The sequence below is a fragment of the Vespa velutina genome, chromosome 8, assembly GCF_912470025.1.
Source record: "Vespa velutina chromosome 8, iVesVel2.1, whole genome shotgun sequence".
Classification (NCBI taxonomy): Eukaryota; Metazoa; Arthropoda; class Insecta; order Hymenoptera; family Vespidae; genus Vespa; species Vespa velutina.
Genome location: NC_062195.1, coordinates 4,258,300 through 4,276,106, shown reverse-complemented (window position 1 = coordinate 4,276,106; position 17,807 = coordinate 4,258,300). Strand labels below are relative to the sequence as shown.

General features: G+C 35.5%; 1 protein-coding gene across 1 annotated transcript in view; it reads right to left on the bottom strand.

Moving 5' to 3' along the window:
* LOC124951238 (nephrin-like) overlaps positions 1-17,198 on the bottom strand; it is a 282,614-nt gene extending 265,416 nt beyond the window's left edge. The window contains exon 1 of the mRNA XM_047499301.1: positions 14,820-17,198. Within this exon, the coding sequence (XP_047355257.1) occupies positions 14,820-14,904 (85 nt within the window). The 5' untranslated portion in view covers positions 14,905-17,198. The remainder of the gene's footprint in view (positions 1-14,819) is intronic.
* Between the last annotated feature and the right edge of the window lie 609 nt (positions 17,199-17,807).

Below are 17,807 nucleotides of genomic sequence, written 5' to 3'. Positions count from 1 at the left end.
GAAGAGGCGATGAAAAGAAACAGAGAAAGAAAGAGAGAAAAGTAGGAAAGCAGCGCCTTGCAAAACTGATTCGGGATTCAAAGGAGCGATCGTCGAAAAAGAAGAAAATCTTGGCAACCAAACAGAACGTTGTCTATATTGTAAGAAGTAACCGTGTACGAAGAGGACTCCTCCGTAAAATGAAACACGAAGATCTATGGTAAACCCCGCGTCGTTCGTTTTTCCTACCACCTATTTCGTCTTCTCTTTCGAATGATCCGCAATAAAACGCCTCTTTGAATCTTCTTTTGATCCTCTTTTCACTTACATTTCTCGAATAATTGATGCATTAATGAGCATTATCCCGCTATGATGAATAATTTATACAGAAATATTCCATAGACCCTCGTTGGATAATCGGCCATCGTTTGATAAGAGATATCGCGCTAATGATTACTTTCATTGTTAGTTTCGTTAGTGTACTTCACTCATAAGACATTATAACGTGTATCTCGTAAAATCGATAGGATACAAAAGATAAATAATAAAATTTGAAATAGAGAAAAGAGAACGAAATGGTCCCTTTAATCCAAATGGCTCGAGCCAGCGATGTTAAGTGGATGGCATCAGGTGGGCCAACACGAGGAGTACTATTCTCCATCCTTTTCTCGCACCTCTCAGAGATCCTCGCATCTCTCAGCGATCCTCGGCCGACTGCTCTTGGCTAAGAGACTGTGAATAATTATCAGGGCTAAAGCATCAAGCAGAATGCCCGGTTCCGCCCTCCGACACCCCTTTACAAGCACTTATTATCACGAACGTACTATCTATACCGACATACCTGAAAAAAGAGTTTCCAGTCAAAGTCCTCGCTTTTTCCCTTGACCTGCATCTACGATTACGAAACACACGCGACGCTCATCTCTACAAACTTTATCTTCTCTGCGGGCACACTTGTATACTTCACTACTCTACTGTCTCACTTTGTTCTCCTCTTGTGTTTTTTTTTTCCACCACCTCGACTAACGAATATTTTCTTTTTATCTCGCTAAGCTTAATCGATGAACGTTTTTCGTAAATTTTTCTTTTCCTTTTTTACTTTATATTTTTCTTTCTTCATCCTGTACGAGAAATCGTACTTTCGATCGTTTTATAAAATTATCATCGTGATAAACATTCACTCGTTATAACTTTTGATAAAAATGGAAGTTTTCAATTCTATTTGAAATTCTACACGAATCATGAATCACGAATCATCGATTGAACCAACAAATTGGCTGAATACTATCTAATAATATTGCATACTCAATTTATCTACTATAACCAATAGTAGATAAATTGTTTATCTACTAAACATAAAATCATTTAAGTATAAACATTTTAATATTAAAATAAGGTGTAATATTCTAATATATAAATAAGATGTAATAATGGTTCCTATAATAGTTATTTTTACTTGCTTTGTTTTTATTCGATATTATTAATATGTATATTATCCTAATGCGTTATGATACATAAACTCGAAAATATAATTAATGAGAGAGAAGCTCGAGATCAAAAAAGAAAAAGACGGGTGTAATGAATTACCTATATGAGATATAGAGTAGAGAGAACATTTGAAATTTTGATGTAGGGAAATAATTTTGAATATTAAGTTCTAATGAGTAGAACAAATTTTCAAGCACTAATCATACGCCCGGCTGCTATAATCAAGAAATTTACAACAAATTGGATCGATAAATCGGGTTCATTTTCAATCCAATTCTTTCGATATTTTGAATAGTGATAAAGTTACTGCAACTCGGAAAGACGATATTTCTGGTATATCACCATTTTTCATGTAATCGCTTCGATTCTGCCGAATAATAGGTGAATGAACGATCCTACTGTGAATGCAAATATTTGATCATACCTTCTTGTTGTTTCGTTCAAAACGACGTGAAATATTTTATGATGACAATCGTCAAATCAAATTCACCCGTGCATACTCACCGAATAGTACTAATCGAGAAATGCCATTATTTTGGTTCATATGTAAATTTTAAAACAAAACCAAAAAAAAAAAATCGCAGATAACAATATTTTCCTATCGACTTTTGCTTAAATATTTATTCGAAGAAAATAATAATGAAGGGATTTATGCCATTATGATGACGTTTCCTCAAGAGAAAAACTTTTAGTGATGATAAAATATTTATATTCGAAAATAATATATACGAGATATTACACGATACGTTAATATCCTCGGAATATGTAAACGACGAAGAAAGTAAAAAAAATAAAGGGACGATTATTTATCATGTGAGAGAATTAATAGAACCTCTGGCAATATCTGCAAAAAATAGGAAGAACATCAACGTCTCGTAATTTTTACATATACTATACAGGCTTATTCGAACGTTTTTTTAAAATAAAATTATTTTTTCTGGATAAGAGATTTATGAGATTATTTAAAAATTACAATAAAAGCTATTAATTACGTTCATAATAAAAAATACATAATAAGTTTTTTCTTTTTCTAAATATTAAGAAAAAGCAAACATGTGCATTTTGTAGATCTCATGATATTAAAAATATATCAATATATATTCTGTTAAAATAATTGCATTTGTTTAAAGAATTATGAAATTGTTATTATAAATATTTATATCGTAAAAACAAACAGTTTGTCGCAATTTTAAAAATATTTTGATAAATGTAATTCATTCTAGAATTATTTGATTTTAATGACATTCGTAGGATCCATATAGATGAGATCTATAAAATGTATACATTTGTTCCTCATAAAAGAACTTGATAAAAATATATTTAATATTGTTATAATTAATCAAAAGTTTTTGAAATGTAATCTACCTATAAATCTTTTTTCCAATTCTAAATTTGTAAAATAATTTTTACATATTTATTAACAAATTCAAAGCTTTCCAATTAATCGAGAACCATAGATATATTTAAATTGAAATAACATCGAAATATTTTCTCTGTGTAAATAAATCGAAGCTTTTTAAATATCATATTGTTATAGCTTAATTCGGAGACATAGAATATGATCAAACGTTTAATCAAAACGTGTAGAGATATCAAACTGTAAAGGAAGGATCGTGGCCCTGAGTGGACAATTCACAGGATTTACAGGGAATGCATTCGAATCGCCGTCGTTCTCCGGCTTCAAGTTAGTTGATGGCGTCCAAGCAGAGACAATAGAAGCCACGACAGTACGGCACCATTATCCACCTCTCGCGCCTATGACAACCCCATGAATTATGCAGCGTAATGTAGACGGATATGCCAGCCCACTGGTGCGCGTTCCAAGTGCGTGCGTTGTTCCATTATCATTCCAAGACACACGATTTAACTACGTTCTCTCATAGATTTATGTTTGTTTATCGGATCCTTGTTCCTACCTTCGTCTCGATATCTCAATATCTTAAGAAAGGCAAATAGGTTTATATGCGTAATGTAAGATTTTTATTTAGCCTTGTATTAAGAAATAAATACTAATGGAATATAATGGTTTTCGATTGCTCTAAAGATTACAAATACGATCAAATGAATGGAACTATGAGAAACGTGTAACAGAATGAATACGAATTACATTTCTATTAAGCCATGATGAATAGCTATTGTATTCTTTATTACGTGTACATAGAATGATATTTATTAATCATCCGTTTATTAATAACAGAAGTGAACTATGCTTTATAAAGTAACTACCTAATTAAAAACTAATTAAAGTTATGAACTATCTATCTTGATAGTCAAAATCGATAATTATGTCAACTCGTCGATGTACGTACATTGAGAAACCGTCGACACAAAATTGCCATTCATTAGCATACGCATGTATTTAAAATATGCCGAGTAAATCCACTGGTACTACCAGTTCCGCTTGACATAGAATATTAACATTAAATATTTTTAAAAATTCTAAATACGTTCTCGTGTACTAATATTTGTAATAGCTTATTTCTATGTATAGCTTTTCCCGCTTTATCAGAGGTAGAAAATCATACGCACGGATATATAAATTGAAACATATTAAATGCGTTATATGGTACCGTGATCGTGAATTAAAGCGTACGCGATGAAATTTTTCATTACAATTCAATTCATTCGATGTAACATTGACATCGTTTTAGTAACAAGCAACTTTGACGAGCAACGTTTACGTTTGCCATTCGGAAAGTCGATCTTGTAAACACGTAGATAAATATTTTATCTTTCGTTTGGGTTTCTTCCAGTGATTAATGATATTTGCCTTATCTGCTTGAACGAACACGAAAAAAGTTTCGTTACTCTATTATCAAAAAATTGTGTTAGATATACCACGTGCTGTTTTCGAATAAAAGATTACGAGATCTTAAATAATTTATTTATTCAATGTAAAAGTTTCTCAATTACTTTACATTAAAAAAAAAAAAAAAAAAAAAAGAAAAGACATGTGAAACATAAGGATACCCTGATTTGAATTCCAGCCTGTTCATGGCCTGCTTTCTTGAACGCCTATAAGTTGCTTTATAAAATAAGAATTACGGAAGAAACTCGCGAACATTAACTTTCTTAAAGGTGGAACGTTAAACGGCTCTAACAACAAAACCTGCTTTGCTTGCTACGACTTACTTCCATTTACTTCGATCGAAACTTTTTCTCCGTTTAAGCATGGTACTTCGGACTGCAAAGTGTCATTCGAGCGAGCGGTTATGCTGTTAGTACGTATTACTCTGTAATCGTTAACTTATAGAGGTGAACAAAAAGGAACATTCCATTCTTGAAATTCTAAGAAGTTGTAAAAGTGCACCGATAAAACGTTTAAATGTTGCGGCAAAGAAGATTGCATCGTTCAAAGACGCACAATCGGGAAAGAAGGTGCGTCTCGCAAAGGTTGTACGATTCGAAAAACAAACGACAACGATGGCTTTGCCACTGAGAAAATTTTTTTTGCAATCTTCGTTAAATAAAGAAGAAAGAAAAATAAGAAGGGAGGAGAAGCGAAATAGAAGAAAGTAGCGTGCATTCCTTACTTCTTTCGTACAAAAGTTTATTTTATCTTTCTTTGTCGTCATTGTCTAACATACATATCTCCCCTCTTCTTTTCTTCTCTTTTCTCTTTCCTTTATGTCTACAACTACTTCAACCAGTCCCGTTTCTTCTTTTCTACATGATTCAGTTTCTTCACTTCGCGTCATTCGTATCCTGCGAAGGCAGACACGTGCCTCATGGAAAAAGTACGATAGACACGATTGCGGCTCTGAAAAGATTATGCGGAAAGCGATGAAATGGAATTGGAAGAAATGCGTCTTTACTTTAAAATGCCGAGTTCGGCATTCCTCCGGAAAAAGTTTTTCGTAGATCCGAGCTCGTTGCTATCTTACGAAAGGGAACGTGTCTTTTTTATCATTTTTGAAAAGTTTCCGCAAAATGGTATTATTGAATTTCTTTTGAATGCATATTGGAGAATAAATTTATCAGATCGAACTAGATCGTTTATGAGGAATATTCGATTACATGTAATTATATCCTTTATTATCATTTACTACTGGCTTGTTCGACGACGTCATCGAAACCGTCGAAAGCGGAAGAAAGAAATGGTGGAAACGAGTTCAGATAAGAAGTTAGTTTGTAAAGACGGCAACGAGATCGTATGTTTCCTTCAAGAAGCAAAACTACGGTCGATAAGTAACGAGCCATGAAGCGCGATTAAAACTTTGAAATGGTTTCTTTGGAAAGACAAGTCCGCATTTCAACATCGACACCGGCTTACTCAACTGTATTGGTTGAAATGCGTTTTCCACTTGTCTGAATCATTCTCGTGAATAACCAACCGCTTGGCACTATGAATTCAAGACAAAAAAAAAAAAGAAAAAGAAAAAAAAAAGATGAGATTAAAGAATAAAAAAAAATTAAATCAAAAGAAATATCTTAGTAGATATTTATAGAATATCTTGTAGACTACTTGAGAAAAACGAAATTATCGATACTAATTGTAAGTATGCTCTAGCAGACGCTTCACATACCAACGTGGGTTAATTAAGTGGCTGCCTCGAGCGATGTCTTATGTTACTCGAAGGTGTTCCTTTCCGTTCGTGACTCTTTCTCGATGTAATCAGATAGCTCTAGCGTACGTTTCGACGGTACCGTTAAAGCCGGTAGATCGATATCAAGAAGAACCATAGAAAAGGAAAAAACAAGTGTTAATTGTTACGGAACATGCTCCGATAAAGAACGACAGATAAAAATATCGAGTCGTTTTCGTAAACGAAACCGAGTATGACATGACTACCGTGCGTAACTCAAAAATTAGTGTAACCTCACTCTCATTTTATCCACTCGTCTGTCGGATAAAGATCACTGGTATGCGCACTCGTTCCCCTTGCGTTTCACGTTTCGATAATGGACCGTATAAGATAACGCGAGAAAAAGGTGATGTCGGAAAAATTGTGACAATTCACGCCATTTCTCACTCTTTCGGCCGAGTATAATTTCGTTAAAAATATAAACTATACGTACAACGAAAGTGTCAACAAGGATGTAGTGTTATCTCGTTTCTTGCAAAATTCTTGCTGAACAGAATTTTTTTCAAATATATTTCAAATTCTTTCGGCAGATAACTTTTGGAAGAACGTATATAAAATTACGCTAAAGGTATGTCGTAATTTTATATAAACAATATGAAATATGTTGACAGTTAACAGGTATAGGTAGATATGTAAGTATGTAAAAGTGCACTAGCGTAACCATAGTTAGAGTGTCGAGGAGTAATGTTCAAAGTGACCACGTAAGTGCCTCGCATATCGCCCTATCGTATACTCTAAGTCGTTATCATTCCGTGCTTTACGATCGTTTTCTATGGTATCGCGAATACGCGCTACAAATTGCACGTAGTTCCTATTTCATAACTCGTGGACCTACCAACGCTTAACGATACTCGAAGTCGCATCTAATGACTAACTTATCGAAACTTCAAATAATCATTATAGTAGTCGTCGCGTCGTTATTTTACATTTCTCCGTAGATATCATTTCGAATTTTTATGATCCTTTGAAAGCTCAATAGTTTATTTTAAAAATATTTTCTCTTTTAATTCGCATGATTAAAATTATTTAGAAATTTTTCCAATAACATCCTTTATTGATTCATGTTATATGAAATACTAGTAAATTAATATTAACTTCAATTAGATTTAAAAGTTAATCATTCAAATGCATTTAGATGACAAGAATATCGGGATCCGTAATCGTTGGTAACATGGCAACATTGACACGTTATTATTTTTATGAGCTGTCGTTCCTCTGGGAAAAGAAATTTCTCGACTCCTCTTTTATCCCTTTGCTGTCTCGCATCCTCGCATTTGACATTGACATATCGTTCACGCTACCTATGACTGACGAGCTTTCACTATTGGCCGATGCCATTCTCGCGTTTCTCGTCTTACCCAATTTCCCCTAGGAGACCATGACCTATCGAGTCTCCGACCACTATCATCCTGTATCCCATCGACTTTTTCTTAGCCCCCATGGAAGTACCGCCTAACCGTTTCTTATCTAATCCGATAAGATCTCAGGATATAACTGCTGGTACGCGTTACGTAAAATCATTGATACTAGCTAACAGAACTATGTTATTATTGAAATACGCAATTTTTCTTTTTATCACACATGACAAATATATATGATTTTATAAACAAGAAAACTTTTTTTCTAACTAACATTATATAAGAAATGTCTCCAAAAAGTTTCGTATTGAACATATATATACATATACATACACACACACACACACACACACACACACGCTTATATATATATATATATGCTTTACTATTGGGCTATTTAACCGAATTTCTGTTCTATAAATGTTTCATTAAAATTAATGCCATTTATACTGTTGTATTAATCGCATTATTGTATTTACTCTATTATTAATAGAACATGCTAAGCTCGTAATTATGATTAATGATAATAGTAATAATGATGATGATAATACGAATATGTATCATTAATATTTCTATAAAATTAACGAATTTCGTTGGTTGTAATTATTTATTCATATCAAGATTACTATATTATCATGTTATGATGAAAATTGTCTAACGGTATCATAATTTATGTCTAGCTTTGTATAATTAAAAAAAAAGAAAAAAAAAGAAAAAATTAAAAAAGAGTAGCTAAATTTTACCACGGAAAGATCTGCTGATATTTTTTAATAGATATGTAATCGCAAAGTTTCGTTCGGTGATTTCCTGACAATAACGCGAAGTAACAGATGGAGACAAAAGATTGAAAAACAGAAAGGAGACACGACCCAAAGGAAGAACGATGGATTACCAGAGTTTGATACGATCACGTATAAACCAGTGTCAAATAAACACGTTGAAATTTATTTGATTATTCCAACCTCCCCTTCTGTCAAAAATCATATAAATAGATGGCTATATAAGTAAATATAAGTATTTGTGTGCATGTGCTCTTTTTCAGAAAGAAATATATTTTTAATTTTTTTTTTTTTTTTTTGAGAGAACGCTAAACAAATTTTCAATAATAAAATAAGATAAAATGAAAATTAACTCGTTATAGGAAGAAACAATTTTGTATAATTTTTGTTTTCTTTTTTAACGAATTTGATCCAATCTTCGAACTAGGGTCAGAAAGAAAGAAAGAAAGAGAAATACAATAGAGGATAAGAAAGGAGCGAAAAAAGGATTCCCGCTCACTTAACGGTAAATTTGTTAAGTCGGCCGATAACTTTTACGGAAAGTAGGGAGATTACTCGAGCAAGTTAGTAAATTAATCCACCCTTAACAAACCATGGATCCCTCTATTACTTTCCATTCTCCCTCGGCATCTTTCTCTTTGCAACGAGGGCGAATGAGGCAACGAAACACGGAGGCGTATTTTAGACGACTCGAGCTCGAAATTGCTTAAAGAGAGAAATCTCCAAATACGCAAGGCATGGTCGTTAGTCGGCTGACATGAATTTGCGAACTTCTAATAATTGTTTCACTTAACTTTGCATACCAAAAATGAGCCTTCCTACAGCACGAAGAGTAACTTCAAGAATGGACTATAATTCACTCTAATGTTTTGTAAGTTTCTTATGTAAAATGTAAGGGAAAATACCTTTGCATTTCGATTAGATCGCGTTTTTTTTTTTTTTTTTATTTTGGATTACTTATTTACTTATTTACTTCATCAATCTATATAATATCGTACAAATACAATGATTTGATTTTTTGGTATCAACTGTTGCGAAGTAAATAAAATTTTCTCAGTAATTTCTTTTGAAGTGGTGAAAAATCTAGGATATATGTACCATAAAATATGTGGGTAAGCACTTGTCTATTTTCTCTCTTCGTTTTATCGTGATTACAGTTCGTTTGGTATAGGTTTGTGTCCACTTATTTCGAGAAAGTCAGACAACTCTAAGACGCAACCCAGTGGTGGAAACAATCGAATACGAGGACGAGACTAAACGGAGTGGGCTCTTACCTCCGAGTAAACTCCGATTCCACTAGGTCGCTTGAGGAAGATCGAGTTGGTGGTTCCCACCGTTTATCTCACTTCCTATCCTAGTCCTTTCCTCTTGTCTCCTGCTTCTTTCCTGATATCTTTCCTTTTTCCACCATAGTGAGAATCGACGATAGAAAATAACTCGAAAATAAATCGTTCGGTACGAAACAATACCGGAAGCCGGAATTGCCTGTTTCACTAAAATTCAATCAAAAGTCGGTAAACTCTTGATAGAAAATTCTAAGAAAATCAATGATATCTAAATTGAACGATATGATATTTATGTACATATGCTAGAGGAAATTGTCGTTTCCTAATGATGATTCATTTCTGGAACATTGAATGATTCTACAAAAGTTCCAATTAGTATTTAGATTTGTATCCATTTCCATATAGATTTGACTTTTACGAATCTTTTTTAATCTTTACGATTAAGATCCATTACTATGGTAAAAGAGAAACAGAGACAGAAACAGACAGACGCAATTTTTTCGCTATCTAATAGCTTTCTTCTTACGCCAGTTACAATGTTACGATGTTATTTGAAGGTCACAAGTGAAGTCACAAGATCGGAAGAGCTTACGGGTCCCTCGATGCCGATAAAATGGTTGCGCGACATCTAACAACAAACTCCAAAGTATTTCTTCGAACTATTATTTCCTATGCTTTGAATTCTTCGAGCGAAAACGTGTAAACTAGGAGAAATGCAGAAAACATTTTAATACTCGCTTTTTGTCGAATGCGATGACAATGGAAGGCATTGAAAATTGAAAGAAAGTGCTCAAGACGGAAAAACACTAAAGTTTTGTAGTCCTTCGTTTCTTTATATATTCAATGGGACAAAGGCAAGCATCGCAATATGAAAAACAAGATGAACGACAAGGACGAAAATGTAAAAGTCTATTGAGGTAAATAAACAAAAATGAGTTTCTACATCGGACAAAATAAATCCTATTGAAGACAACTGCTTCGCATAATTTAAGTACGACTACGAATAGCATTGGGATACGCAGCAACAATTTCGTAGACAGGGTAAGAGGAGAAGGGAGGGAAGGAGACAGACAGAGAGAGAGAGAGAGAGAGAGAGAGAGAGAGAGAGAGAGAGACCCTTTACTAGGATCTTCTCCTCGAACTCCCTAGTCGGTGACAGTTATAGGACGTCTCGTTTGTAACTGTCGGCACGACAGAATCGAGCACGAATCCCCGAGATGCATTCTGTGAAAACTAGAGGAAGAGAGAGAAGAAGGGAAGGTAAGTTCTGACGAAGAAGGGAAGGTAAGGTCTGACGAAGAAGAGAAGGAGATGGAGATTCGAGACGACATCCAGTCGGGATACATCGAAAAATATTGGATTCGACGTGTCTAGAATAAAACGGGAAAGAGGATAGAGAGAAAATGACTAAAAAAAATAAAAAAAAAAAAAAAAAAAAAAAAAAAAAAAAAAAAAAAAAAAAAAGAAGAAGAATGAATGAATACAAAGAATCACGCAAATTGATATCTGATTTTTAATTTCAATGGATATTAAATAATTAATTCCAAGAATGGCTTACGACTTTTCGTAATTCCACGGTGTGAGATCCTTTTCTCTTTCTTCTTGCGTTAAATTAGAAAAATATTGCAAAGGTAGGAAATATACTAACGTAATTCTTTTGGGAGGAAATTAAGGATTGGTACACCCGTTAAAAGAGGGTGGCGCAGTATGAGAAGCAGTCGTCTCGAGTGAATGAGAGGTCGCGAGGAAAAGATTGCACCAGAGTGGAAGTGGGATGGAAAGTCGGGGAGTAGCTCGAAAGATGGGAGAACGATGTAGTGAGGTGAGGGTGTGCTTGGGTAGTTCGAAGAAGAAGTCGGTCTGCAGGAAGGAAACTGCGGCGAATCGGTTCGTTAAACCTTCCACCGAGAAAGAAAAGTCAACGAGCTCGATACGATTCTGAAGATCCTCTCGCGGCTTCTCGCCCGCGTGTGCCTTGATATATTTTCTTGCCTATTCTTTAGCATATACAAGAAAAACTTTTCATATATTCTACGTTCGAAATAGGAATCCCGAGTTTTACCAAAAATTTGTGTCTGACAAAATTGAAAAAATGAAACTCTATGAAAATCGCATAAATTCAAAGTATAATTAAGAATAAATATCAATAAGTTAAATATAAGAATTTAACTTTAGATAGTTCATAAATAATAATTATTTCTTAATTTCTTAGTTAAAGTTTTTTATAATTCTTATAATTCCAAAGATAATATATAACATTATTCTCATCATTATTATTTATTCGAATTCGAATAGATCTCGAAAATCTATAAATATTGTTTTCAATTCTACTTTAAAATATAGAAACCAATGATTGATGGATATTGTCCTTTTTAAAATCGGAAAGCTACGTTTCTCTTTTCTCGTCAACGTGATATAGCTGTTTTGTTGACCGATAGGTCATACGACCATTTCACCACGATTTAACGAATCATAAACACTCGTAGCGCTACAGAGAGCAAATAATTCGATTATTTGTCACATTAGTATTCATGTAACGCGACTGCAAGTGGTGCGAATCTCAATAAAATCCCTAATAACATATAACGGACGTCGATAATCGTCGCGTTTCGAGGATACATTTATTATCGCGTCGAGCCACCGCTACTGGTTCACCATACCTCCGGTCAGGTTTCATGTATATTCCTCCGATTGTATTTTCTCTGGCTATTAACTAGTTTAGCTCTTATTATGTGTCAATAATTAATGAAAACTATTTTTGACCACTCAGAAAAATCCTTTCGTTGAGATAGAAAAAGTGAGATAGAAGAAAGGAAATGAACTCATCGTATTTAAAAGATGAATTGAATAAATAAGAAAAGGGCATTTAATTAAAAGTGCTAATTGTTATTCGTATTAAACGAAATTCTTTCCAATTATACATATCGTCTTCTAAAAGAAGATATGAATGAAAGGAAGAACGATAAAAGTTAATAAATAACAAATATAATAAACAATGGAAAATTCTATATATGGGACAAGAGGCCAGTTAAGGAAAATACTAATGCCAATGTGCAAGATGGTCTCTGAGTAACAAGGAACGTGGCCCGAAGAAGAAGAGAACACACTGGATGACGGAACGTGTCCCAACTTCGATGTTGGTTTCTGACCCTCTTGAGGACTTGCTGGCTACCTCTACCTATACTGTCGCCCTTCAACCCTTCCTCGACTCACCCCTTTAACTTTCGAAACTCTGCGTGAAATTCAGCTATTACAAAGCAACAACCGTCGCTCTCTCTTCCTCTCTCTCTCTCTCTCTCTCTCTCTCTCTCTCTTTCTCTTTCTCTCTCTCTTTCTCTCCCTCGACTGTCCCTCCCGTTCTCTTTAATATGTCCACCGTTGCAGGTGCATCTTCCAAAGATGATCATCCTTTCTTCGTCTTGAAGAGTCATAAGTAGTTTTCACGAGCTGGCACGACTAACGTTACCGAGTTTTAACGACATGAAAGACGATGTATTTCGAAAGTTTGCTAGAATGAAGGTACTCGAGATTGAATTTTCGAATACTTTATTGTATCCGCAGAAAATACGGTTAACAGAGATGAAAACTCGTGGATGCTCTTCAATTGCTCTGCTCACAAACTCAACTTGTTGACCTATTAACCTTATACCTGCACATTCGATCGATGTTCCGTTTAAGCTTTATACCATCAATTCTGTCATTATGATATACCTAATTTCGCGAAATAGAAAATATCTTTAAGTTAAAAGTACCTGTTATAAAGTAATAAAAACATTTACTCTTATTTGAAGTGTATGACGACTGTCAGCTTTAATCGTAAGTAAAAGTTCACAATCCTTTCGTGATTTTTGAATTGTTTTTCGAAGAATAAATATATAAGCAATAATGCTAAAAAAGTTTAACGACAACCAACTTTTCAAATGAGATACATCGCAACGAATAAGATATCATCAGGCATATCTTCTTTTAGATAAAGAAAGATGTCGGATCTGTGTGCTGTTTTAGTCGAAATGAAACAAAACGCTTTATGTATGCATGCATGTATGTGTATATATGTTCGTCTTAAAAGAAAACACTTTGTCATTAGCTTTGGTTTTAATAAAGTCATATTAATGAAATTGGAGCTTTTTTTATTTTAGCTTCTTTGGCTCTTTCTCTACAACTTGACTCAATTTTCTGTCGAAAACGTAATACGCCGAATAAAAGAAAAAATTATGAAACTGTCGAAATATCAGAAGATATTATTTAGTTCTGTACGATTAAAACACGTACGACATAAAAACGTCACTCGTAATAATCATATGTCTTCTTTCATTTCGCACGCGATCGCGATAAGTCACGACTTGATGCATCCTGGATTTCGTATAAAACTGACGCTGAACGTATGACGAGTCAAGCGGCAAGATTTACAGAGAAAACGCATTTCGGGCGAACGAATCCGTCTTTCTCGAATCGCAGAAAGCGAAAGAGTATGTGTACGTTTGTGTGAGAGAAAGAGAAAGAGAAAGAGGAAGAGAGAGAGAGAGAGAGAGAGAGAGAGAGAGAGAAAGAGAGCAGGATTGGTGGGAACTCAAAATGTCTCGCAAGACGATGTTAGCTGATTTTCGTAGTGACGACAGAACTTTCATACGCTTTTCGAAAGAGAAACGAGAGAAGACGTGCGCAAAATCAATGTACGGATAAGTCGAAGAAAATTCAAATCCTGTCAAATTCGATTATAGCTAGCCTACTTTCTCGTCTTCGACAACAGTTCGCCAATCGTGAAAAATATATCTCCATTCGCTTTTTCATTTTTAACCGAAAATTGGAAAAACGCGAACTTTAAGTAAAATCGCACCGAGTCCTTTTTCGTTTCTACCATTGAGAAAAGATTTTTCCTACGTACATACACACTTGTCTGTACGACTATGAGAAATCACGAGATGGATCGATTTAAGCTCACACCGTTACCTTCTCGTTTCACGTTCTTTTTCAAATGGAGAACGATGAGAATGAACGAGAATGAAGATGCAAAAAACTTTTAATTCACGTATATCAAATATAAAACGTTCACAAATATAATGTCTAGAAATGGTCACACAGTTTGTTACTATCGTCAGAAGACATTTAAAAATAGTGAAATACGGCTAAAAAATTTACGAAAAAAGTTATATAGCATTGTATTAATAATTCGTATAATTATTCGAATCTTATAATAGATGAACAATGAAAACAGTGTAGATCGCTTAGTTGTAAAATTTGTAAATAAAATGAAAGAAAGGAGATAAAAACGATGCAAACCTTTCTACCTTTCTACTTCGTCAATCGACAAGGTGGAAAGATAAATAAAGAATGAGAACTTACCTAATTTTTCATCCGAGCTGAAGGAGTTCCCGGCGACGTAGAAAAGAGCTTCGGTTAGTCCAAGGAACAGCACTATACTCCACATGTTCTTTCTGTATTCCTCGTAATCCTCGTCGCGAAAACTAGACGCGGTTAAGCTTTCCCGGATAGAAAAAGCACAAGAAGACGTCGTAAATCCAACTAAAGAGACATCCACTTAAACGACTTAAATGTCAGCTTTCGTCGTCTCGATTCCTCGCTTTCCCGGATAACAGCAACTGCATGACGCACCACGTAAAGAAGACAAACAGTTCCTCCCGAACTTCCTTTGCTCGCGCAAAGATCAACCGATCTCTCTAAGATCATTACTTCGTGAAAGAGAAAAGAGAACGAAGAGTTTTGAATGACGTCACCGTCTTCGTTTGCGCATCGGAAGCATCTTCCCTACTTTTCTGATAGAATTTCCAGCGAAACTCGAAGCGAATTCAAACAAATCGAAACTGCCAACTTTTCCAGATCACCAAACGGTAATGCGATTAACGTCAAGAACTTTTTCTATCTGAAGTATATCGTCGATTTCGTCCTATTCGTTCGATTAATTTACCAACGTATTAACGGGGACCATGCGGCAGCTGTGACTGTCGCTGATGAGGCTTCTGTTCCTTCTATATCCATTCGCTCGTACATATGTTTTTTGCCTTTAATTAAATACTAATTAAAGCTCTCACACCCTTGACCTTAAGTATACGAGAGAGCTCGCGCACGTATCTCTCTCTTCTCCTTTACCACGTTTTATCCAGTTTCCAAGCGATCTAGAACATAAATCTTCCTCGTCTCCCAGCTTCCCTCCTTTCTTCTTTTTTTCTTCTTGCTTCCTTCCTATCTGCTTTTGCGATCTCTTCTTTTACAGAATAGATAATTTCTTCAATATCTTGATCGTGATTGATGATTAGCACGATCTCAAAGCGTCTCTCTCTTTAACGATTCGATTACGCATTTTAAACAAATCAACGTGATGCATTTTGAATCCACTCGAAGCATCACCCACAAAATTTTCACGTATCTTCGATAATCGTTATCGTTTTATTATTCGATGGACTTTGGCTCGACGAAATTTTTAGACGAATCGTTGGATTAATATGAATTTCTCTCTTTACTTGTGACAAATTCTACGCTATCCCAAAGTGATACGCCATATTAATATCTGGCAGTATACATACATATGTGTGGATATGTGTAAATGAAGGAATAAGACGAAGAAGAAGAGATAGAGATAGATAAAGAGAGAGAGAGAGAGAGAGAGAGGGAGGGAGGGAGAGAGAGAGGGTGACCGGTCAATACGATCTTCGCCTTTAGGCCCGACACCGTGAGGAGTACAGAATGCGACGATATAAAATATCTTCATCGATTTGGGTCATCCCAGTCGATGCACAGAGCTTATCGTTGTCCCGAATAAAAGTGCTCGTGTACGACAGAGAGAAAGAGAGAGAGAAAGAGAGAAAGAGAGAAAGAGAGAGACAGGGAAAAAGTGATGAGTAGCAAAGCGACAACGACGGCACACACGAACGTACGTACATCCACAAACACAGCACATAGGGTTAGAAGAAGGGTCGTGGGGACGGGAAAAGGTCTTCAGTGACTATTTTCGGTTCATGGACGGCCCACTCGAAGCAAACGGTAGGTCAGAAAGTGTCTAGGGTGCTGGTGAACGCACGAGGGAGTCAAGGAAGGGGTTGAAGACCCTCGTGAACAACACTCGCGCGTAATAGCCGCGATATTCGAGGCTCCTTTGGTATCCAAAGAAAGAGTAGGACGTATGAGGGACGCCAGTATGGATGTGTCCTCATCGATCGTTTTCCTCCTACTCTTTTCCTCCTTTTTATATTACCACCTCCGGAAGAATTGAGCTTCGACAAGCTTCGACGAGCTCCTCTGCTAATCCAAATACCGATAATCCATTCTAGAGTCTCGATATTCGTACATTTCAACCCGATCGTTTTCCGTTTTTAAGATCATCCATAAAATCCAAATCCAGAAGATAAATCAACATTTTTCTATTTTCCGTTACCACCGTTCCTTCTTCGTTGTATTTTTATTTTTCCTAATTTCTTAAAAATCAAAAGATAAAAGAAAGGGAAAACTCGTATCTGGTGCGGCACACGTGCGAAGTCGCGAAAGAATTGATCGGTACGGATTATACGGAAAAGTTGTCGATCGAGGCGCCGATTACAGTCAATTTTTTTTCTTTCTCATCCCTTCTTTGACATTGACGAGACAAGATTATTCACACTATACTTTCGAAAGAAAATACTTAAATGGGATAGAAAACGAGAGAGAAACGTGGTTCACAACAACACGAGATCCTCGACCGACGGCGGACGGCACACTGACGGAAAAGACGAGCAAACGGCGCGGCGACGGACGCGCAGCCTGCGAAGCTTCCACAAGAGGTAGAAATGCTGCTAGTGGTGGTGCTGCTAGTGGTGGTGTAGCTGGTGATGGTGGTGGTGATGGTGGCGGTGGTGGCAGCAGTGGTGGTGGAGGTGGTGGAGATAGTGGTGGTGGTGGTGGTGGAGCCGGAGGCGGAGGTGGAAGAGGTGGTTTCCAGAGAACAGTCGGCTCGAAAGGAAGGGAAAGGGGTTGCTTCGTCGTACAAGAGCACCAACTACGCCTGCCTATCTTCTATCTATCTGCTTATGCTACTAGACAGTAGTATAACCTCGCAAGCTTCTCTTATTGACTACCGTCCTTAACGAAAATGATCATGTAACTATTTCATATTTAACTTAAGGACGAATCCTTGGCCACCTTCGATGAGATTTTCCTTTTATATATATATATATATATATTATTCTATTTTGATCGTATTAAAAAAAAAAAAAAAGAAAAACAAAAAATATAAAAAACTATGAAATCTTTTGAAACTGGGAAATGTTGAAAAATATAAAATATTTCAAATTTTATTGAAGCTCCATTGCAAAAGTTTAAACACAATACATATTTTTATTT